Here is a 22147-nt window from a genome sequence, read left to right as displayed (position 1 = left end):
CACATTTCAAAAGATAATCAGCAAGTAAATAGAGACGAGAATTTGTATTGAATTTAAATTTCGCCATTTCCCTTTGCCTATTGAGTGAGGCGGGCAGGCAGGCGGAGGTGAAAGAGGTGAGGACGGAAGAAGGAAGGAAGGAAGGAAAGGAGGAGAGGAAGAAGAGCGAAGGTGATCAAATGTCGAAAGTCGATTGTTCAATTCGAATGCTGAGAAGGTCTCATCTAGTCGTCAGATGAGAAACTTGTCCCGAGAGACTTCACATACATGACTTTTGGCCCTGAGACTGAGACATGACATGAGATACGATGAGCACCAGGCATGCAGAAGATGATGATCGAACAATTCAGCAGATTCATTCAATAGCTTTGTCTGATTCAATATTTCGAATTTCCAAATCTAAAATCCGAGCTCCGTAATATTCCTTGCTCAGATATTATTATCAATGACATCCAATCCAGGTGAATTCAAATACATACCTTACAACTCAAAATCATGCTACACAATACAATGCGTATGTACATATGGCAAGACAGGAGTTTTTGCTAAATTTTTACTGCCAAATCCAATTGATTTCGTTCCTTTGTTCCCCTAATAACTGAGAGCATGCAAGGATTTTGTGTGATTTCTGAACGTCCATGATTTTATGATGAGCCAAATAGCTGTATCAAATTATGTCTGTGTACTACAACTCTGGAGGAATGAGTTGGTAATAATATGGAGGAAAGCATCCAATATTTATCCGCTACACAAGACAAAAAAGTTGCGATCTCCCTTATCAAACCGACTTGGCGAGTTCATCACGTCTGAGGAAAGTTGGTGGATGATTGGCTGCTTTCTCCTGTCAACTTTCAGTATACGAGGAATACGTCTCATAAATTTATATTCTGCTCAAGACCCACACAAGAAATTACAAGAACTGTCTTCCCATGACTTGATTCTCCTGTCTTGGTTTTGTTAACCGAGCGACCGAGCCTGCTTTCCCTTCTTGATTTAAAGCCTCTTCCTGTGTTTCTTCCATTGTCAACCACTGCCAATACATGGCAGGCAGGGCTAGGATTTCATGCAAGTACGCAGTGCACCCCTGTTAAGTATGGAAGGCAGGCCGGGCCATGTCTTGGCAGTGAATTTCTCCAATGTACCTTCCTTACATTCAAATGCCACTAAATCCACAAATGATCCCACTAAATACTCTCGACTTGAATGAACAACTAAGTATGTGCTACATTTAACTGCAGTAATGGCATATTTCCCAAGGGAGTAGCCCAACGATGATCACCACCAACTTTGCATCTTCATTTTCCCTTTTGACAAGTATGTAGTGCACATTAAAGTCAAAGTTCAGGACGACGAATTTCACAAAATTAAATCCAATTGCATTTAAATAGTAATGCTCAATTTTAATTTTAGCATCTTGAATTGAAAATATTTTGAGCTCATTCCCAGTTACTCACTTTCCAATTTCCTCTCTCTCTCTCTCTCTATCTCCCTCTCTTTAAAATATAGTTTATGCGGTTTCGTTGGCCTGTTTGGTTCAACAAAGTTTGGAATAATCCCAAAAGTTCGCTTATTTCTGTTTGGTTGTGGAGGATAATTAGAGAGAAGTTTGACTTTAGTTTGAATACCGAAATTCACTCAGCATGGGTAGGAATCCAAAGTTGGGATATATGAATACAATAAAATGCGTGACTAGAGAATAGTAGAAAATATTAGCGAAATGAAGAGAAGTAGAGAGTCGTACGTTTTGCACAGTGTTGAGTTATTCTTGCTGAGACTTTGAATCGAATAACAACAAACATTTATTTACCCTTTAACTTTTAGATACATGCGTAGGAAGGGCTTCCTTCGATTCGTATCTATCTTATCTTGTTTGTTAGGTAACAGTGAGGAACATCCACTGCTAGAAAATATCTGTTAAATCTGATCACTTTTGAGCTGATTTATCTCATTAAAGATAGGAAATTCGTGGTTTATGAAATGTGCTGGAGTGAGTGGAGTAATTTAAAGGGGAAGTTTGAGATTAGATTAATTCAAGATAAGGAGGAGGCACTGCATAGGAAGAAGTAAATACATAAATTCAAAGTCAAGGAGCGCATAAAGTCGTCAAAAAGGGCATAATTCTTCATCGCTTGTTGCTTTTTCCAGAAAGATTAGCTGGATTAGCCACTACATTTTTCGCCTTCATAATTGTCCCACTGGAGCCAGTTGTCATTAGCGGTGGCAGTGAAAATAGTTCCCTCATTATCACGTAACATTAATATAACAGAAATAATCTAGTACTCAGATCCACCCAGAATCTATAGAATTATAATGTATGATTATATTACATGAAAGTTCTACAACAAATTCATTACACGAATTTCATACTGTATTCCCCACAAAACTGTTGCAACTGCATGCGTACCTTAAACCTTGCTGAAAGCATTAAAACCTTATCTCAATTGTGCAATCGGAACGCATTAATATTGGCAGTGGGCTTAAAATACGGAGGAATGAAGTCTCCGCAGAGCTTTGCCTCTGAAAAAATAATATTCATCCAAACGTAATGAGCATGGGGTACGCAAGACTTGAAATTAGAAATCACTATTCCGCTATTTTGCTATCAAATAAATAATATCCGCTATCAAATAATAATACACACGCAACGAAGATATGCTAAATTAAGAGTATGTAGTAATAAGTGGTTTCGTGTACAAATGAAATTAGTAACCAGTGTAATGCTTCACAACGTATTTATAGCACGACTTATCCATCAGCTTTCATTAATCCGAAATGTTAGTAACAAAAGGCGCTTATTGTTCTTTTGGTAGTAATTTAGAGTGCAGGGCGGTGTTGGAAAATAATGCAAAATACCTTCCTTCTTCCTTGAGAGGGCAACAACAAATATTCTGGGATTAGATACTTTCATTCCACGGAAATGTATTTTTCTTAGAGAACGATGAATGCCATGTTCAGTCACGACACACTGCCTGCCTTCTTCCGTGGGTGTAATATGGAAGGGAGAAGAAGGATTGGAGTGGGAGCCAGAAACTGCAAATGCTCTACTACAACGATTTGTATAAAGATTCAGGAATGTCGAATATTTCAACATTCAGCTATCCGATCCCTTTTCTAGTTAACGGCTGTAAGAGGAAACTTCAGCTAGAGCAGACTTTCCGTGCATTTTTTTCTTCTTGTACGAGTTCAGATTTCATCTGCAAAACAAGATGATGCGTAGAAGGAAGTGGATCCGAAATTGTATAATTATCAAGGACATAATAATCTAAAGGTTGTATCCGCCGCCGACGGCTGCAATGAAACGATAAGTTTTTAAAATCGCTGAACCGAATTTCCCTTAAGTGTTCACAATTTCGAAGAAAGGAAAGAAATCCATCGTCTACTTTTTCGGATCAAATATTATTTTTGGTACCGGGAGCCACTTGTGAGGACGGTGTCTGCTTATGTGAGAAGAGGAAGGTGGCTTTTCTGCGTCCAAATATATGGACGTAGAAATGTATTTAGTCGTCGATGCCGGCAGTGCTCTCGACGAGACGAGTTGAGAGGAAGGAGGAGAAAGAGTGGAGGAAAGTCTTTTGAGCATTTCTTGGGGAATACAATTGAAACTCTGACATTTAATGCTCATAAATAGGAAATGATTTTCGTCTCGACTTTCTCCTCTCGGCTTTGGCATGGCATTTTCTGATAACATTCACTTCCTCCATTCTGCCATTATTGCAACTGACGACTATACACAGTCATCTCATTACTACCACCACCACTCCCATTATTATTACTCGCTTATTCTTATTCTCTGGCTCATGTTGCCGATTCAGATTTCAAAAGCGATCATGCTCAATGACTACCTAGCAAAGAAAGTCAAGTCGGCACAATAAATTGTATAAATAAGGTAAACACTGTAATGCTACCAGTGTGACGGCTATGTGTGCCCCATTACTAGGATTTTGCTCTTATTCCGCTCTGAAACTTGAACCTTTTTCCTCCCCTTTTGTCCCGAAACTTCTTTTGAATTTAGAGTTTTCAGTTGCTGTTAAGTTTTCAAAACTTTAAACACACACCGATTGAAGGGGTGTGTTCTACATATTTTAATTTCAATAAATTCCTACGTCTCGTGTTACCTCTTGTTCACCCTGTCAACTGAATTCACCTGAATTCTTTAAATGTCTATATAATTCTAGCAAAGCTACTCGTATGATGTCGGATTAGAGGAATTTTAAATTGTCCAACTGAGATTACTCGCTAAAAGGTGAAGCATTTAGGCTTAAATTTTACTACCATGGCGGAACCCATGATGTACCAACTCTTGCCAAAGCCATCTTGAGGGGCATTAAGACAGATCTGATAGTTTCTGTGGCTTCCCAAGTGACTTATTAGCTTTTTAAGTGAAAACGTGCCACTTGGGTTGGGGAAACGTGTTGCCTTTCACTCTTACCCACAAACACACATGATCCTGTAGTGCGAAACCTGGAGAAAGGTATTCGACCGTCCACGAAATCGTATTGTATTGAGTGAAGGAAGCAGAGGGGAGGCAATACAATGTAAGTGGTGGTTGGTGTGAAGCTTTGGTGTGCGTGCGGTGGAAGTTTTATTGGTTGTTCCTTCGGCGAAGATGGTGCCAATGCCAAGGAGCTAAATATATGGACGCGTACGAGTTAGGAGTGCATATGAGTAAGAAGTTATCCCCAACGCTCTCCTCGCCCCCACGAGTTGATTTGCTAAGGTTGGGATGAAATGGTTGGTGGTGCGAGTCCATAAATCATTAGCATATTATGTCTCCCTCAGGTCTTTCAGGCCCCAAATCCATTAACTCTTAAAACCTTTCATTAGATTTCTCCCACAATGTGTGTGTGTATAACCGTGGGGAAATATGAGGCAATCACCTAAAAAGTTCAGATTTGCTGGATTTCACAGTGTTTAGCCTGGATCCACAGGGTAAGGCTTAATGTGTTGTAGAGTTAGGGACGTTAGGGTATCTGTGGTATTTCTACGAGTCTGAAATCGTCAGCGAGTCCAATAAAAATGAGACTTGATCTGACATTTTACAGAAAATCAATATGACACGTTGTGAAGGAGGATAAATTAAGACGGGGAGCGGATAGAAATGTGAGAACCGGAGAGAGAAAGGAAGGACCTACAGTACATTATCTATTTGTGTCAAGGAGGTGGAGATAGCTCTATCACGATCACTCTCTCTTCATTGGCGGCTGGCTGCGGCGGATATTGAATGCAATGCAGTGTTGGCTGGGGCACTACATTTTGAATGTGAATCGGAGATGAGAAGACAATGAGAGGACGGATTTGTTGGAGGAGTTGCTGCTGGTGGTGGTGGAAGTCGTGGTGGTGTAGGAAAAGGTGCTCAATATTTATTAGCGGGAAAGTTATTAGCTTGTGTACTCAACCACTGCCTGCTCATCACTGCTCATCAGCCGTTGAATCTCAACCCAGAGAAAAGGCTCGAACTTTCCTCGCCAAAAATATTTTTTTTTAAGTTTTGACATATTTAAAAAATGTCCCCCCTCCCTCCTCCACCATCGTCCTCGGATGATGAGAAGGAAGAAGAAGACAAAACATTCGGGCGTCCAGTGAGGAGAAGAAGAATTATCCATTCGGATTCCTCTCAATCTGATGACTCGGACTTCGAAACCGTTCCTAAGAAAAGGTATTGTATTTATTGATATGGTATACAATATTTTGTATGGAATATTTCCAGGATCCGGAAAAGGAAGAAGGTGGTGGTGTCAACATCCTCAGATTCTGCTGCTGAGGCATCGCTTCGTGTCACCAGATCAGCTGGACAGGCGGTAATGACCCACGTGCCCAAGAGTGGTGATTCAGGTGTTAATACTTCTGCCAGGTAAGAATGTTTTTTATTACTTCATCCAATAGATTCATGGAGGATACGGTATGATGAATGTAATAATGTTTGATTTATAGATCAAAATCAGCGGCCAATAAGAAGAGGCAGATGAATCTCCCAGACTCATCCTCACGACCCGAAAAGTTGACTTTGCGCTATCGAACACACAAAAGGGAAGTGGAGTTTGACCATATCAGCACGACGGGGACTAGATTGTACCGGAATGTTAATGCTCCAAGAGATGTTCCAAGGGCAGAGCAAGTGTGGAGGGACAACATGAAACAAAGGTAAGCACGAAGGATATAATACATCTGGAAGCGAGTTAATTGTATTTATTGTTTTAATAGCTACTGGAACAACCCTCCACGATTCGCCCTACCACGAACACCATCACCTGATCTATCCTCTGAATCCGAAACGGATCAAGAGATTCAGGTGGAAGGGCACCGATATAAAATCGTCAAAGTACGGATGTCTATCACTAAAACACGTGGAAAGTACAGGAGACTGTACAGGACTGAAGGGAGTCATATAACGGTCCCTATGACAAAAGCAGCCCTGATAAACCAGATGCAAGCCCTGTAAGATATATGAATTATTGATTAATCTTCAAATAAATGCATTTTTAATCTGTTATAGGTTCGAAGTGCATGAACGGGAAAGACATCGATCCAGAATCACCAACTCTGCTCCCTACGACGTCGTTAGTGTCAATGGCTCGACGTACGAGCTGCGGTATGACCTAGACGAAAGTGATAGATCCGGAAGGGATATGTTCCGTTTGAAAAACGGAAAACAATGTCGGACCAAACCAGCATGGATCAAACATATAGAAGGATGGTATGCTATTTGGTGATTTATCTACTATTATATATCATTAATTACTATGTATGCTTATTTACAGGCAGCGAACTAATTCACAAGTCACGGAGACGGTGCGAGAGTGGCTGACCCATCAAACTCGGCCAATGTAATGAATATCATTCCAATTTATTATAATTTATCAAATTATTTGGCAAATTAAAATGTACCAATTTCTTTCTAACTTACAGGCCACGAGAGGTGATGAGAAGAATAACTCCGTTCAAGATTAATCCTAAGCGGATACATCGAAATTCTACCGATGCCATTGCCGACACCGAAACTACTAAAGAAATGAATGCACATTTCAAGGCGACGGATGAAGCTAGAGATGCCTTCACCAGCAGCCGTAGACGATATGTTTATTTTGTTGTCATCATACCGGAAGCATTGGTTCGTCATATTCAGCCGAATTCGGCTGGATATTGTCCCGAAATATATGACTGGCTACGTGACCACGAGGACCACGAAAACATCTCCGTTCAACTCTACGCGGGAAGGAACTCCAGGCAAGCTCCAGACAATTATTCATTAAATTCGTAATCAATCATGTTTCTCTTAACAGGCGCCCAGAGCCGTCCGCCCATACTTTCAAGTCGGACATGAGGACGTCCATCCGGCGAGAGGTCAACGCTGGGGGTCGAGCCTTTCTTCTCCATGTCCAAGAGGAAAATTACCCAACTAGAAGAGCGGCCCGAACCGGAATTGTTACTTTGGAAGCAGCTGTAATTGTTAGTAAAACTGGATTTGTCATCATTCGGGTGTGTCCCTAAGAGTTTTTTAAATTAATTATATAGGCATATCTCTCGTGGATCAGCCCCCATACTCCGAATAATTCCCAAGTCGGGAAATTAAAGTACATACGAGCGAATCGACACGCAGAAACAGACACCTTCATGGATTCCAACCCATTGATCAAGGACCATATCCTCGCAATGGCGTCCACCACATCACGTCGTCCTTTCCATTTCCTCCAGGACCCTTCTATCCCCTGTCCCATTGACCATTCTTACCCTGGTCAGCCATACTCGGCTATGATACATCCCGACAGAGATATGATCACGGAAGTGTTCCTTGATAAGTCGAAAAAAGAGGAATCGGCAAACCAATCTTCAGAAAAAGAATCTGACACGGACGACGTTTTCTTATCAGAATATGTGGAGGAAGATGAAGATGAATCCATGCCGGATAAATCAACTTCGCCACGGACGACCTCGACTCTAATCTCGAATCAATTCCTTGCCGCCCTACCTTTTCAACGGGTAAGAACTAATCAAAATCAAATAATTACGTTAGTAAATTATCATATTTCATTAATTTCCAGCAAAGCCGAAATCATAGTTGTGGGATGAACGCAGTGAACAACTTCACCTTGCGGGGATCGATTTATGGGAGGGATGTATTGCAGAGCATTGTCGCCAACTTGGAGGCTGAGGAACAAAATGTGGTCGATACCGGAGAGGTAAGTACAGAGTAGGAAAATTTATCATTGTTAGATTTATCATCGAATTTTCTGACTAATTAATTATTGGCAGGTCGACCCAGGAGCTTATGGAAGCGAGCTTGGAGACTACAACGTCGTCGTCTTGGAACAGGCGCTCATCATGGCGCAGTATCAAGTGTCGCGAAGATCAATTGATTTTGACATTGATGCATCCATTGGATTCATCTACAATCCAGGAAATCATTGGATCGCCGTGAGACGAGTTCAAGACCAGTGCAGTTCGACAGTTTGGCGGAAGAAGCAGTTGTCATTACACCATTGGATGTGATGAAACTGGTCGTGAAACATTGTATGTTTTTTTAATTAAGACAGCTTTCAATGGTTGCAATATATTATCTTTTGATTTATTTCAGGTAACGCCATCCTCGTTGTAACAGGAGAGAATGGACAGCCTGATTAGCGGAGAGAACAACAACAACTGCGGATTTAAAATTTGCGTGCGCATCATATCTAAAAATAGTACGCAAACCTCCGAACTTATGTAATCGTCTACCTGACAGTTTTGCAAAGTGATTTTGAATTCTCAAATGAGGCTTATCTATATTTGTTATTTTTATAGCTTACATATATATAATAATATAAAAATATAATATAAAAAATTATGGTTGTCACCGTTCTAAATTATGGTTCTCACCGTTCTTGTTGTTAAATAATTGCTCATTATGGCTTCCTTGCCCATTCTGTAATTTGTGGTATCTCTTCTCTGTGGCTTTTATATTAAATGTGTCCCACTACCAAACCAACGGTATCGGGTTTTCCCACTGCTCCCCAAGCCAACTAATTGTTATTTACATTTTATATTGTTAAAGTTTTTGATTGAAATTAAATGTGTTGTTGTGTTTTCTAGCATGTGTCTTATGGTGGTGTCCCTTTACATGAAATACATACCTTTGAGACAGTGGTTACTGTCTGCCTTGGGTAGAGAGATAGACCTATCAAAAATTTCCCAACTTCATAAAGTTCTCGTTGTGGGGAATTATTTTGTGGTTCTCGCACCCTAACTCAATGTGTCGGTCTGGAGGTGAAAGGAAGCAACAGAACAAATATAATACGCATCCATTTTGAAACCAAAACTTAACCAAACCAAACGTAGAAAATACTGCAGAAAGAACGGGTTGACAGATGAATTATTAATCTGGAGGAAATGTAGGCTTACAAATCCTCTTCCACCCTCTTCTTCCCTTTCTCTTGAGCCAAACTCTGTCTACTTGTTCCCCAGAGGAGCAAAAGTGAACCAGTTAGACCATCACCGCTATCACCGTCAGTTCAATGTCATTTCTTCAAAATATGTGAAAGATAAAAGATCACCACCACCACTCGCTTCCTCGCAAAGTAAGTAGCCGAGAAGTACACAAAATATATGTATGTGAAAGAGGTTTATTTGCTTGTAAATGCTTTCACTGCTCTTTAGCTTAGCAGATTTACTTGTTAGCAAAGAACAAATGCGGATTTGAATTCTGCACTCAAAGTTCTAAAGATTTTCTTCTTGTCTGTTTGTCCTAAATTGTAGGTGGACACGCTGGACAAGAAAAGGATAGAAATACATACATACATACATGTCAATGGCCCATTCTCAAGATAAAGAAAGACTGAGAGAGAGAGCTATTGATTCGTTTTTTGTGTTTGTTTGTTTGAGGAGTCGCAATGTGCTGAACATTGTGTAATACATACATACAAATACGAATGCGAGTTATTTATTTGTAGCATGTAGTTCTTAACACTGGGATTTGGTTTCCTTTCTTTTCTACGTATCTCGTGTGATCTGGTGGCATACAAGCATTTTATTTTTTATTTGTTACACACTCACTCTCTGAAACTTTGTTCAAGCAAGAGAAAGAAAAGATGCCGTTAATTGGATTAAGGAGCTGTCAATTAGTCGAAGGATTTCGTTACTTTTACGGATTGACTCAACCAACCATCGTCCATGTCCATACACAGGAAAGAAATGTTGGAATAGAAATGTGTGCTAAAACTTTCTCGCTTGAGTTGGTTGGGTGGTTTGCTCCCATCCAGCGACCCACCATGCCAAACAATGGGCAAATATGTGCTGATCAACAATAGAAAAATTGATAACCAATGACATATGAGAGTAAGCAAAAAGGGGAGGAAGGAGCAGCAGCAGTGGATAGGCGGTCATCGGCTTATTCTTGTGTATGTATTTTATTTGGCACAAACATGGTTGAGCAGGAGGGCGATATTTCATGTTTGAGTGAAAGCGAAATGATTGCACTCGTTCTCGTTTGAGAAATCTGGCTCGAATGAAGAATTTTTTCTTGTACCTTGGAGAAAACTGATTTTATTTGTCGGATCACTGCTCCTCCTCCTCCTGCACCACGGACGATGAAGCAGGAGCAGTGGCGGAAGAGAGGAATGAGAAAGACATGCTGGTTGAAGACATTGACATCGCTATTAGATAAATGACCATCGTAATCTTGGTGAATGTGAGGAGGAAAAAATGAAATCGGAGAAGGGTCTTCTGAGGAAGCAGTTAGATTGAATGTTATTGTATGTGGACCCAGGCAGGTAGTGGTGATCGTGGGCATACGAATTGAAACGAACGGACGCACTAGGAACCCAAGAGAGAGGAAAGGATAACATAAATAAATCCGTAAATACTCTGTTTTAGCTGCTGGAACTGTGACCCACAGTACATACTAAATAAAAATGTGTGGCGGAGGAAAGGACACGCCACTTTTTTACAATTCTAAAACCGAGCCGTTCGATTAGTTGTTACAATTGAAAAGATTGTTGGATTGAAATTTGAGCACCATAATTTGAACCACTACTACACACTTTTAAGGCATAAATTATTGAAGCCTTATCCCTACCGACCAATGGATCATAAAAATGGAAAGCTGCAGATGACCAGAGAGGCAGAGACTCGGTTTCTTAAATCACGTCGTCGCAAGCAATCTTCCGAGCAGGCAAGCATTTCCCTTTCTTTATATGTATTTTTCTATAACTGTATTTATTTAGCTTACACAAATCCACACAAAAGTCCGAATATGTGGGATTCGGAGAAAAGTCTGAGAATCCCAAATATTCTGTTGACTTCGTCTCAAGTCCAGTCGGTTGATATTTCGAATGATGATGTAGGATGCCTTTTCTTGTCGTTCCATGTTTCAGATATTTCTTTCGATACTTTTTCATACTTTCTGCGTCGAACTGGCTGACTGGATGGGCAACATGCAGCATAAGAGAGCAAAAGTACATGTGTAGTGTGAGGAGAAAGTTGAATCCACGAGAGTGAATTGAAAGAAATATTCCAACGACGACTGGACTGGAGAGAAAAGTTACAGTTTTATTCTGGACATGGCGACTTCGACTTATGACTGAGTACGAGGAGGGAGAGAAAGAGTTGGCCACATTATACTATTTCTTAGCTTTCGCTACACTGAATGATCCAATTTTTTCACTTTTACTTTGGCAGAGTTGAGATATCCCAGAAAAATTATAATTTATAAACATCATAATTTTGGGTTCAATGATTCGCAATTTCTCTTATCAAGACTACAGCATTACTAAAACCATTAGATTGAAATATTTCTGAGAAGAACGAAGAAATCTTTTGTAAGCTTGAGTGAAATAAATTACGTCTTTGTCATCGATCAACTCTGCTGACGGAGAGTAATCATAATAATGAAATAATTCCTTAGAATTTGAGACAATCAGATCTGTATTATCAACGTGAAATACCTAATTTAGTTTAAAATCACTGCTATCCAAACCCCAATCAACCCTCAGAGAAAGTCATTGTGTTATACAAAATGTGCCCGCTGATACTCATGTCTGATTGATTCAAAGCAATTGTTCCACTGGCTGGATGGAACCTGTAAAATTACTCTAGAAAACAACTCTCTGACTTAATTGAAAGCCTCCAAAGTTGTTGGAAGAAGAATTGAAAACGTGGGGGCATCGCAACAGTGGTATAAAATTAAGCGGAAGTTGGTCGGAGTAGGAGGAGCAGCATTAAAAGTTCAAAAGCTGCTGCTGGGAGCCAAAAGAGAGGCACTGAGGAGGAGGCTGTGGAGAGGAGCAGGCATTTGTAGAAATGTGTGGATTGTCAGGAGCAGATGTTCTGGAGAGAAGAAGAAGTAATTAGAAAGCGTGTCACATCACCAACCATCTCCCATTCTCCCCAAGACTTCTTGGCACTGCTGAGAGGAGAGAGACAAAGGAGGGTGGACGACAGGGAAGAGGAAAGAGTAACTGATGAGTCGTTCTGACTGACACCTTCCAACCTTCCACTCGGGCACACATCAAAAACTAACTGATTTCTTCTGCTATAACAAACACCAGTCATGGAAAGTCAGGCAGAGGTGGAAAAAGAGAAATTCACCCACGACGAGGAGAGAGCGAGAGAGCTGAAGAAGTCTCGACCATTTTCTACGTGTGACCATTTTATTCATTCCATTGGATGGGCAGACGAGTCCCAAAGTGTTGGAGTGTCAATAGACAAAGTTCTAGCAGTGTGGTAAAAGGTGAGGACCTAAAAAAAATCACCAGCACCACACACGAGCAAGAATTCAATGTATGTAAAGAAGAAGGCATGTGTATTTGAGCAGAAGAGAAAGCGAGTGAAAGTTTTTGGGTTGTATATGAATATGAGGGAAAAATCTTGCTTGTCACCTTTCTTGTTGCTAAATAATTGCACATTATGGCTTCCTTTCACCTTCTGTAGGTTGTTGTATTTCTTTGCGGCTTTTGTGCTAAATATGTGGTGGCACTTTCTACCGTGTCCATCGGGGTGGATCTTTCTGTGAAATACTTGGAACACAGGTTACTGTGTATACGTAGACCTTTCAAACGTTGTGTATAACTTTTCGAGCCATGACCAACTTTATAAACTTCTTGTGGGAAATTATTTTGTGGCTCTAACTCAAGTGTCGGTCTGGAGGGGAAAGGAAACAACAGAAGAAATATAATACGCATCCGTTTTGAAACTCCAACCAGTCCGACATTCTGAGCATAAAAGAGTAAAATGTAGGGTGAAAGTGAAGCGAAATAACCAGCTCTCAACATAATGGATCACTTCACAATTGAACAAGTTGAGAAACCTGAAAGTGCTATTGTGCTCAAATTGAATACTTTAGTTAAACGCTCAAAGTTTTGATGAAGGGGTTACTCTCAGAGAAACAATAATAATTGCAGGGCATTAAATCAAAGTGTAGAGGAAACAGGAAAATGCAAATTTTGTTAAAAGTTCCCAATTCGATATGAAGTTGGGGAAGAAGGTACTGATAAGTGAATACATGTAGTGTGCATCATCCACGTACACGTACACGCTGGCACACATATATTAGTAAGCACATATGAATATGTGTATGCACTCGTCACATATTCAGATGATGATTATGTCCCCGATACTACGTGTATTTGTGACACAGTTCATTATGAAACACGGGTGCATAGATGTGTGTACTTTGTGAAATACAAAGTCAGTGATTGTAATAATTAGAAACATTTTGTATTTCGAGTTTGACTGAGGTGTGAAAATAATGTGTTGTACGTATTTAAAAGTGCGAAATTCTCATTACTTCAAAATCATGCATTATATTCTCGAACCCATGAATGAATATGTACATGTGCACACGTTATTCTGTTAGAACTAGGCTTGTTAAATGTTGTGGAAGGCGAAAAGAATCAGAAACCGAAAATACTCACCGTTTAAAAAAAGTTCTCATGCAGTGAAAACTTGGGTGCAAATCTTATTGCAGTTGTTTCAGGTGGAGCAGATTGGTGAAACGAACTGTGATGAATTCTTCGATTAGCAAACTATGTCAGAGTCGCTGGCTTGTTGTTATATTATTATTCCAATCCAACTGTCCCCATAAAATGTCGAGGAATTGTTGAGCATATAACAGTCAACAATGATATCAGATTGCAGTCACAGAATGGCAAAAAATGGAGAGATATAATCTCTCCTTCCACTTAACCGTCACTTGCTCAGTACGTTTTCTCCCTGAGAAAAAAAACGCCACTCTATCCAGACCCTTTCCTCCTTTACTTTTAATGGCTACTTGACAGAACTGTAATTTTTGAATTGTGCCAGTCCAGATGCAAAATTGTTCTTGGGTTTGGATTTCACCACTTTTTTTGTTCGTCGTCCTAGCTGCTACTCCCTGTTGTGCTGAGCCAGTCCAGAAAAAACTGTTTCTTCTCAATGGTTCCAACGTTGGTGCACTTAATAGTTATGTGCTTTCTTCACGACAAATATAAATCGGATTTGTTGGAAAAATCTCACCCTTCCACGTTCCACACAAATACAAAGTTTGCAATCAGGTTTCTTGAAATCGTTAGGGCTGGGAAAAATGGTACAAAATTTGATTCGTTCCACTCAAAAGTTGCCCAATTTTTGTATGTCCACGTCGACTTTTATCTCTGCATGAGTTGTATGATGAGGACGATGGCTGGGTGCCTGTAGCTGCTCAAGTGGGTGAAGTAAGTGGGAGAGCAGACCAGCACCATCGACGTAATAGAGCATTAAGGCAGATTTATTCTGCAGGGAAGCGGAGGTGAAATTTTATTTCAATTAAGAATAAAATAATATTCCATTCTTTTATGGAGCAGGAAGCCATGTAGGAGCACGGGTAGCGACTTTGAGAGGGCAATCCAACTTCAATATATTTGGACAAGGGACCACAACCACTGACAGTAATCGTATGTAATAAAGTTATAACGAGCAGCAGTTCTTTGGCACAACCAGACTTTCTCCAGTCTAATTTATCTCACGAAACGCCTCCGTTACCCAATCTTTGACTTTCACTCTTTGTCCATTGGCTTAAAAATATTAAATTCCTCTAATTTGTCCCGCAGCCCGGCTTTGTCCTTACCAACACCCACCGAGTAGATCTTCTAAACTTCGTTTTTAAATTTTGTTCTGGTGGACAAATAATTGTCTACTTGAAAAGGTCAATGGGAATACTTCCCAATAATGAATAAACCATTGGCAAATATTTGATGTATTCACAAATACAATTTTAAGCTGTAAAATCGTGTAAAAATAAAAAAGAAGCCAGCCCTCCGCCTCGTTAAATCAAATTCGTGAATAGGTAAAGCTGGTAGAAAATTCCCGGAGAAAGACGCCAACGGAGCGAACCGTAAAATGAATCGCTTGAGTTGCTGTCGTTGGGAGAGGATGGATGAGACGACCTGAGAGAGAACACAGCTCGGAACACCTTCGCCTTGGATTGGTCTCCTTTGAACTGGAGTCTGGTCTTATAAGCGAATCTTTCTCTCTCTCGCCTGCTGGAAAAGGATCTCCTGTTCTCCAGCCCATGCACTTCCCATCCTCAGCAGCAGCAGCGTGCTTGATGGGTGGGGAAGGAACGGGACGGGACCCGGGTTGCTCAACTTTGCGTGTCGCCCTTCGTTAGGAGCCAACGCTTTCTTCCACTGCTCTTTTGGTTTCATGAATGTGCTTGATTACGGAACGCACTCACACACTCATGCACACACACATGAGGGAAGGGACGTGGAGAAAGTGAGTTGGGTCAGTTGAGTCTCAGGGGCATGTTGCAATTCTCAGGGATATCGAGACGTGGACTGGATAAACACTTTCAGCTTCCCATCCTCCTTCATTTGTCTTCACCATTCTCACCGTTTGACATGTCACCATCGGCGAAAGGTGCAGATTGGAAATAAGCCGGACCATGCACCACGAGTTCTGTTCCCAGTGCCAGATGATCCAATGTGAAAAGATGCATGCATGGAAAATATGCAAACTCAAAGGAGAGTTATTTATTCGTCTAGAAATACTTATGTACATGAATGCATTTCCTAAACGTAGTCTACATATTTTGTAGCTCAACTACTCATGAATACTCAAATATGCAAATTATCCGAGTTCGTTGACCATGTTCAATATGCCTGGGCCTGTTTTTTTGTGTGGCTTTATAAAATTATTTATGATTATACTTTTTACGTAATAATAAGTAAGCTTCGTGTTTCGAAACACAAAATTGATTATATTGCGCAAATATCAGGTAGGTGAAAGTTGGAGAACTATAAGACATTAAATTGCAGTAGATCATGCAAAGATATGTAAAAAGTTCTTTTGCTGTAAAATTTCTTGAATTCAAATTATGCTGAACAACCTGATTTTTCAAGGGCTAATTTGAAGCGAATTTGTCTAAAATATGATGGAGAAAAAAATTTGCTATTCTTGTATTTGACTCCTTGTCTCTTTCCAAGATTGATTGGCGGATTCTTTGTTGACATTTCCACCCTGATGGACAACTATCACGGGATTTTCTCACTCCTTCTTCATTTTTACCCGACTTGTTTCTCACCACCCTCTTTGCGTCTGTGGGAGCCTGTCAGGGAGTCAGTGTACTTTATGCTACATCTTTTATACGCCATGTTCCAACTAATGTTTTCCAGCATAAGAGGCATGCTGGGGGAGGACAGCAGAAAAATCTCGCCCGTTTTCCTATGAAACTGCAAAGAGATAATCCTTGTAAAAATATGATGACAAGAAACGAGGAACCTGCCGCCATATCAACGTTGCAACCTTAGCCTTACACCACCAACCTGTAATACAGATTGGTGTAGCAGTCACAGTCCCAATTTCCTCCAATTTGTTGGTTTAGCTTCTTCGTCATTCCTACTACTTTCTCTAATCCTTAACCCACACAAGGAAGCCGGGCGTATATACATGCATGCGACTAAAGTTAGAGAAGAGGAGGGTGAAGGCGAGAGAACAAAGCTGCAGAATAAATAAGCTCCGTCCACCATTAAATTTAAATGCTATCAAGTTATGTCCAGTTCAGAAGCCTCGTCGACTCGACTCGTAGCAAAATTGGAGGAAAGTCAAGTGTATTCTGTTTCAAGGAGCGAGGCTTTGGCTTATAGACTAGATTTGGGCGCATATTCTATTCTTCCCCGTGTGGATTTTAATATTATTTGGTTGGATTGGGACAAACCTGGGTCCAAAGATAAGGACGAAGAAACCCGGCCGTGAACCTGCAGGAGACTGGTAACAACAAATAACAGTTAACTCTGAGTTAAAACTCGTTCATTGTCACCGGTTCTGCTCCTTAATCGCTAGATTAGCAACAAGGCCAAGACTGGCTCAGCGGCAGCGTTCGTTCTGGAATCGCTCAACTTTCTCCTCGCAAGAAGGGAACCCATCTGCAGCCTTTTCGTTCAATGCTCATAATGCCCCTTGCGTTATTGTCATTCTTTCACCCCTTGAATAAGACTCGGCAAAGGGTTTCTACCAAAAATGAGATTTTCTTGCGTACAACTGGTGTTAAACATTAAGACAGATTTTTTTGACCCAGTGCCCAAGTGGAGTTCAAGCTGACACAATGGTTGATATCAAACGGGAGCTTTCAAGGTCTCACCAGCAGTAGCACTTTGAGAATATCTAACGACCTGCTTAGTCCTTGCCACACTGCGAAGGATTTGGAGAAAGCGGTTGCTTGATGTGCAACAGGACACGATTTAAGAATACAAATAGAAATAAATTCATCTAAATCACCCAGAGTCCTGCTCCATGGCTTGAATAAGAAGTTGAAATAGTGATTCACGGAGAAATCGGTGAGCCACGATGAGCTTTTACATAGCTCTTTTTTCTAAATCGCTATAGTTAGTTAGACAGACAGACGGACGGACGGACACGATGGTTTCATACATATCCCTGGCTCGGGCTAAAAGCGTTCCTGCATATTTTTATGGAGGTTTTTTTTATTGCGAATATATCAGTTTGCACCCAACTAAATATTTACCATCTGATATGGAAAATAATTAGTAAGAATGATAATTTCCCTATTTCCTTTTGAATAATTTACAGATTTCTCCAGTAGCTCTGAAAAATTCAAGGTGAAGGATTAGTGAAGATAATTGTCATTGTCTAGATTCATTTCTACAGATATGCAATACGCAATTACTTTTATTCTTTCCTTCACTGTCACTAATGGCCTGACCTTTTAATGTCCATGTTTATTTAATTTCTAGTGATTGAGGCTTATATGTTCATGTAAATTAATTAGAATGTCTCCGGTCTTCGTTCTTGTGAGCTGTGTTATATTTATCTACTTTTCATAATGTTTGATGCATGTACATATAGGATCTTCCTACAAAAAGCAGCTTTTCTAGTCCAACAAACAATAAGTCCAAAGTGAATTCTTCATTTCTGGAGAAATTAATTAACTGTAATGAACCCCCTGAGCGGAGTTGGGATAAAATGCGCTGCTTGGCGTAATGATCATGAAGCTGATAGCAATGTCCCGTGACAGCCATAAATTTTACGATATGCATATAAATACACAGCTCCATGGCACATATTTTTCTACAAAACTGCTTTACTTTCTGTCTGGGTTTCATTCTGGTCATTTCATTCGTTCTGAGACATTCTGAAGCCAGTGAGTCAGAGACAGTTTGGCAAACGTTGCACAAGATGATTAGAAAAAAAGCATTGCAACGGATCCCCTCGGCAAGTGAGGGGAACGAAGGTTGTAAAATGCTGTTAAGGGACTCGCCTCTACTACAGCAAATGTTTACAAATTTAGTCCCCTACATTAAAATTCAGATAAAGGTTTGCAGCAGATTTTCTTGCATTCCATTCACTTGGGACGAAGAACAGAGACGAATTGGCATTTCAAAGTCAAGGTGGAAGTTGCGATTTTGCAAATTTCAAGTGATCATTCACTGGATTTACACTCTCGCGATGCTGGCATATTTTGTCACTCCGGGTTCCATGAAGTTGAATAAAATGTCCAACAAACTGCTGGGATTTGTATTTTTGTCCTGTCTGATTGTGACCATGTTCATGCAAAGCGTATTTTGGCAAAAACGGACTGAAGCTATCGCATTGTGGAAAGCCTTTAGCGACATTGAAGAGTACTACATTGATCGTAAGGATACACATTTATCTAGCTATGCATCCTATTTAATTTTGATTGAAAAAACACAATAAGTTGACAATGCTTATTTTTTCTTTAGCCAGTGCTGTGAAAAAATCTAAAAGGGATCCAATGTCGCTCGTAATGATATTGCTCGGAATTTGTACAAGTTTTGGCCTCCCTGGATTTATGTGTACGATGCTGCTTGTAGATCCATGCAAACCTCCGCATTTGGGGTACATTCTATACAAAGGTAAAATCTTTCTAGTGGAAACTGCGAGTTTTTTGTACTAATTTCGGTATAACTCTTAGTGAGCTTGGAGACTTGTATGCAGCCCAAGTATCACATAAGGATTCTGCTTCTCATGTTTGACACTTGGATTTGGGCAATTGCAATCTCATCAGCCTGTTATTATGTCTTTCACTGCATGTTCCTAGGGTTGCGATGTCTCGATCTCTACATGCGATTGCTTATCACGTACGTATCTGTTCAATTCTGTTCCCCATCAGAAATTTTTCGATGGATGATTTAAAAGTCTCATCATATTGAGTTACTATTATTGAGTTTCAGATGTACACATACATATAAATGGCTATGTACATACATGATTCGATATTTTCAGGGGAACAAGAAATCCATTACAACGCATATTCAGAACTCAGGATTCAAAAGATCAAGTCGTTTTCCGACTTTATAGAGAATTCCAAATCGTTGTCAAATTTTATAACAAAGTATTTCAAACCGTGTTCATCCCCACCTTGGTAGCAACGGCAATATTTGTAATAATCATTTGCTTGTACACCTGCATAAAGTTGCACAAAGTAATCCCCATGCCTGGATTTGCATTTTTTCCTCTCCTCTCCACGGATGGATTTAGTGTCATTTTCATTTCGAGAATAGCTTCAATCGTCTACATTAAGGTAGTGATAACAAAAGGCTGAGGTTTTCAGAATTACTACAATTTTGAAATGTATACTTTCTTACATATTTCAGTCCAGGTTCTTTGTGACAATGGTTCAAAATTCCAGCAAGAATTCAAGACGAACATGGTTCAGGAAGAATGCAGCTTCGCTTGACAAACTGAAAATTCGATTCGGATCTGGAAATTTCATTGACGAAATGACTCCGCTAGTTTTTTTGGACTTTAGCTTCTCACAAACTGTATCTCTAATGCTTCTTACGTAGAGTATACATGTCGTGATGTTATGCATTTGGTTTTTTCTTATTAAAACCACATGTGTCCATATTTTAATTAATGCTTGTAATTAAATGTGTAGCAAAGCAATACAAATGGACAATCTCACTCAATATTGTACAAAATTTTAAACGATAGATCATAATATTATTGACAGTTTAAGATTAGTTACACTTGCTAATATTTTACAAGATTTCTCTCGAGTATGTCATTCATATTTATTCACGCAAGTTATTGTGAGTTTTATTGGTGGCAACAGTTTGAGCAGGTTCCTCCAATTCTGAGTTTTTCGGAGCTTCGGACCTGAGAATTTTAGCAAGTCCGCTCAACATCAAATAGTACCAGTAAAATTGAGGTGCTATCGATGCGAGAAAGACGAATAGCCATCCCGGGTGCATAGTGCAGAAGGTCTGAAAGTAATTAATTGCATACGATTTGTTAGTTTACTTGTAAACTCATTTAAAAAAAGTTAAACGTTGTACCTCAGTGAATCCCAATTGCTGCTGGTCTGCATACAAACTAACTGTGTAGAACACAGTAGCAATTCTAAAGAATGGAAATGTTATTAGCATTAGTGCTCCATTTAGTTTGTAGAGTAATGATGATTTCATCTGAAATAAATACAAATTTAAAGGTTAAATCCCCAATCTAATTTAAAATCTGAAAATCCAGCAGCGTAATTTTGTACAAATTTTGTATAAATATTATTTACCTGCAGTTTGCTCAAGATGACCCTGAATGAGACGAATGGAGTACTAGCTTCCTGTAAAAATTTTATACACAAGTGTATCTTTTGATGCATCGTATCAATATCTATATTAGATGTCCTAAATTACTAATGTTCTGAAACGTTTACCATCAAGTACATTACCCCGATGAAAAAGTCTCCTCGGACACCTCGGAAATACTGTGACAGAAAAATGAAGAGTGATCTTTATAGATTAATACTTACATACATCACACCCGATTTGGGACGAACACTCATGTGTTACCACTATACATATATGATTTGTAGTATTCTATGTACCGTAATGATTAAGAAACCACAGGGTGCCATGAGCAAATGATGAATTACGATGACAGAGGAGGATTTGTACACAAATGTGCAGAATTTTTTCCCCATTGCAAAAAGGCCTTTTGAGTTTCTCTTGTGCTTGAGTTTATTTATATTTTTGTAATGTTTATCTGCAATAGTTGAAACGTAGAACATGGCCATCGCATCGTAGAGGAAGTACGGAGCTAAAAAGACACAGTTAATGAAATAATTACATAACGAATGCATAGCATAAGGGAATTAATGGCAGGCGTTACCCCCAAACCAGGCGTAGGTCAGGACGACAGGATGCGTGCAGTATAGTACATCATCGTAACATTTTGAACAAACAATTGCACCGCAAACGGACGCTAGAATGGCTTGAAGAGTTGAAACCAGCCTGAGTAAAACATTGGAAATATTCGTTTGAATAATAGGTTATCATAATTTAAACTATAATACAAGCTGCAGAAAAAAATGTTAAATTCAATTTATGTCTCACTTGACAGAAATGTCTGCACAATCCTTGTCGGACAATTGTTGTTTCTTCTTAATTTCGGACCCAATTTTTGTTTTACGATAAAAAGCCTGTAGAGAGAGAAAGCACAAAGGAAAGAAAATGCTTCCCAGCAAGAAAAGTGTGGCCACCCCAGCTTGACTTATCATTTTTTGATATTAAAAGGCAAAGTCGATACTGGATTGACTCCTCTCGAGGCTCGAAGTGTACTAAAAATGTATCCGTCAGTTGCTGACCTCCTTTATACTTCCTCTGCGAATAATAATGGATACAGAGTGAAGACTGACATAACTAATCAATAAATTGAATTTCGCCTGGAAATATGGAAAATGAAT

The 22147-nt window shown here is 39.7% G+C and overlaps 4 protein-coding genes across 5 annotated transcripts in view; 2 read left to right on the top strand and 2 right to left on the bottom strand.

Moving 5' to 3' along the window:
• The window catches only part of LOC110847300, a 38806-nt gene extending 23161 nt beyond the window's left edge, over positions 1–15645 (bottom strand). Inside the window, exon 1 of the mRNA XM_035848904.1 lies at positions 13884–15645. The gene's annotated coding sequence lies outside the window, so the exon portion shown is untranslated. The remainder of the gene's footprint in view (positions 1–13883) is intronic.
• LOC118434754 lies at positions 6231–8982 on the top strand. 2 transcript variants are annotated; one of them, XM_035848907.1, is made up of 5 exons: positions 6231–6824; positions 6907–7977; positions 8040–8177; positions 8251–8508; positions 8573–8982. In XM_035848907.1, the coding sequence occupies exons 2-4, from the start codon at positions 7612–7614 to the stop codon at positions 8485–8487; spliced, it is 741 nt and encodes a 246-aa protein (XP_035704800.1). In that variant the 5' UTR covers positions 6231–6824; positions 6907–7611; the 3' UTR covers positions 8488–8508; positions 8573–8982. The 2 variants fall into 2 exon arrangements, with proteins under 2 accessions (XP_035704800.1, XP_035704801.1); XM_035848908.1 differs by having other exon boundaries at positions 6231–7977.
• Positions 15646–18278: 2633 nt separating the features above from the next.
• On the top strand, positions 18279–20347 carry LOC118434733. Its single transcript, XM_035848861.1, has 5 exons — positions 18279–19078; positions 19167–19319; positions 19379–19544; positions 19690–19987; positions 20061–20347. The coding sequence occupies exons 1-5, from the start codon at positions 18499–18501 to the stop codon at positions 20250–20252; spliced, it is 1389 nt and encodes a 462-aa protein (XP_035704754.1). The 5' UTR covers positions 18279–18498; the 3' UTR covers positions 20253–20347.
• A 28-nt stretch (positions 20348–20375) lies between these two features.
• Positions 20376–22094, bottom strand: LOC110847814 (TLC domain-containing protein 3A). Its single transcript, XM_022094820.2, has 7 exons — positions 21798–22094; positions 21574–21695; positions 21290–21501; positions 21119–21169; positions 20975–21025; positions 20745–20873; positions 20376–20672 (listed from the first exon to the last, which is right to left on the bottom strand). Exons 1-7 carry the CDS (start codon positions 21959–21961, stop codon positions 20481–20483), a joined length of 921 nt encoding a protein of 306 aa, XP_021950512.2. The 5' UTR covers positions 21962–22094; the 3' UTR covers positions 20376–20480.
• Between the last annotated feature and the right edge of the window lie 53 nt (positions 22095–22147).

Source organism: Folsomia candida, unplaced genomic scaffold (genome assembly GCF_002217175.1).
Source record: "Folsomia candida strain VU population unplaced genomic scaffold, ASM221717v1 Fcan01_Sc003, whole genome shotgun sequence".
Classification (NCBI taxonomy): Eukaryota; Metazoa; Arthropoda; class Collembola; order Entomobryomorpha; family Isotomidae; genus Folsomia; species Folsomia candida.
The sequence above is the reverse complement of the archived record's forward strand: the minus strand, read 5'-3'. Positions and strand labels throughout refer to the sequence as shown.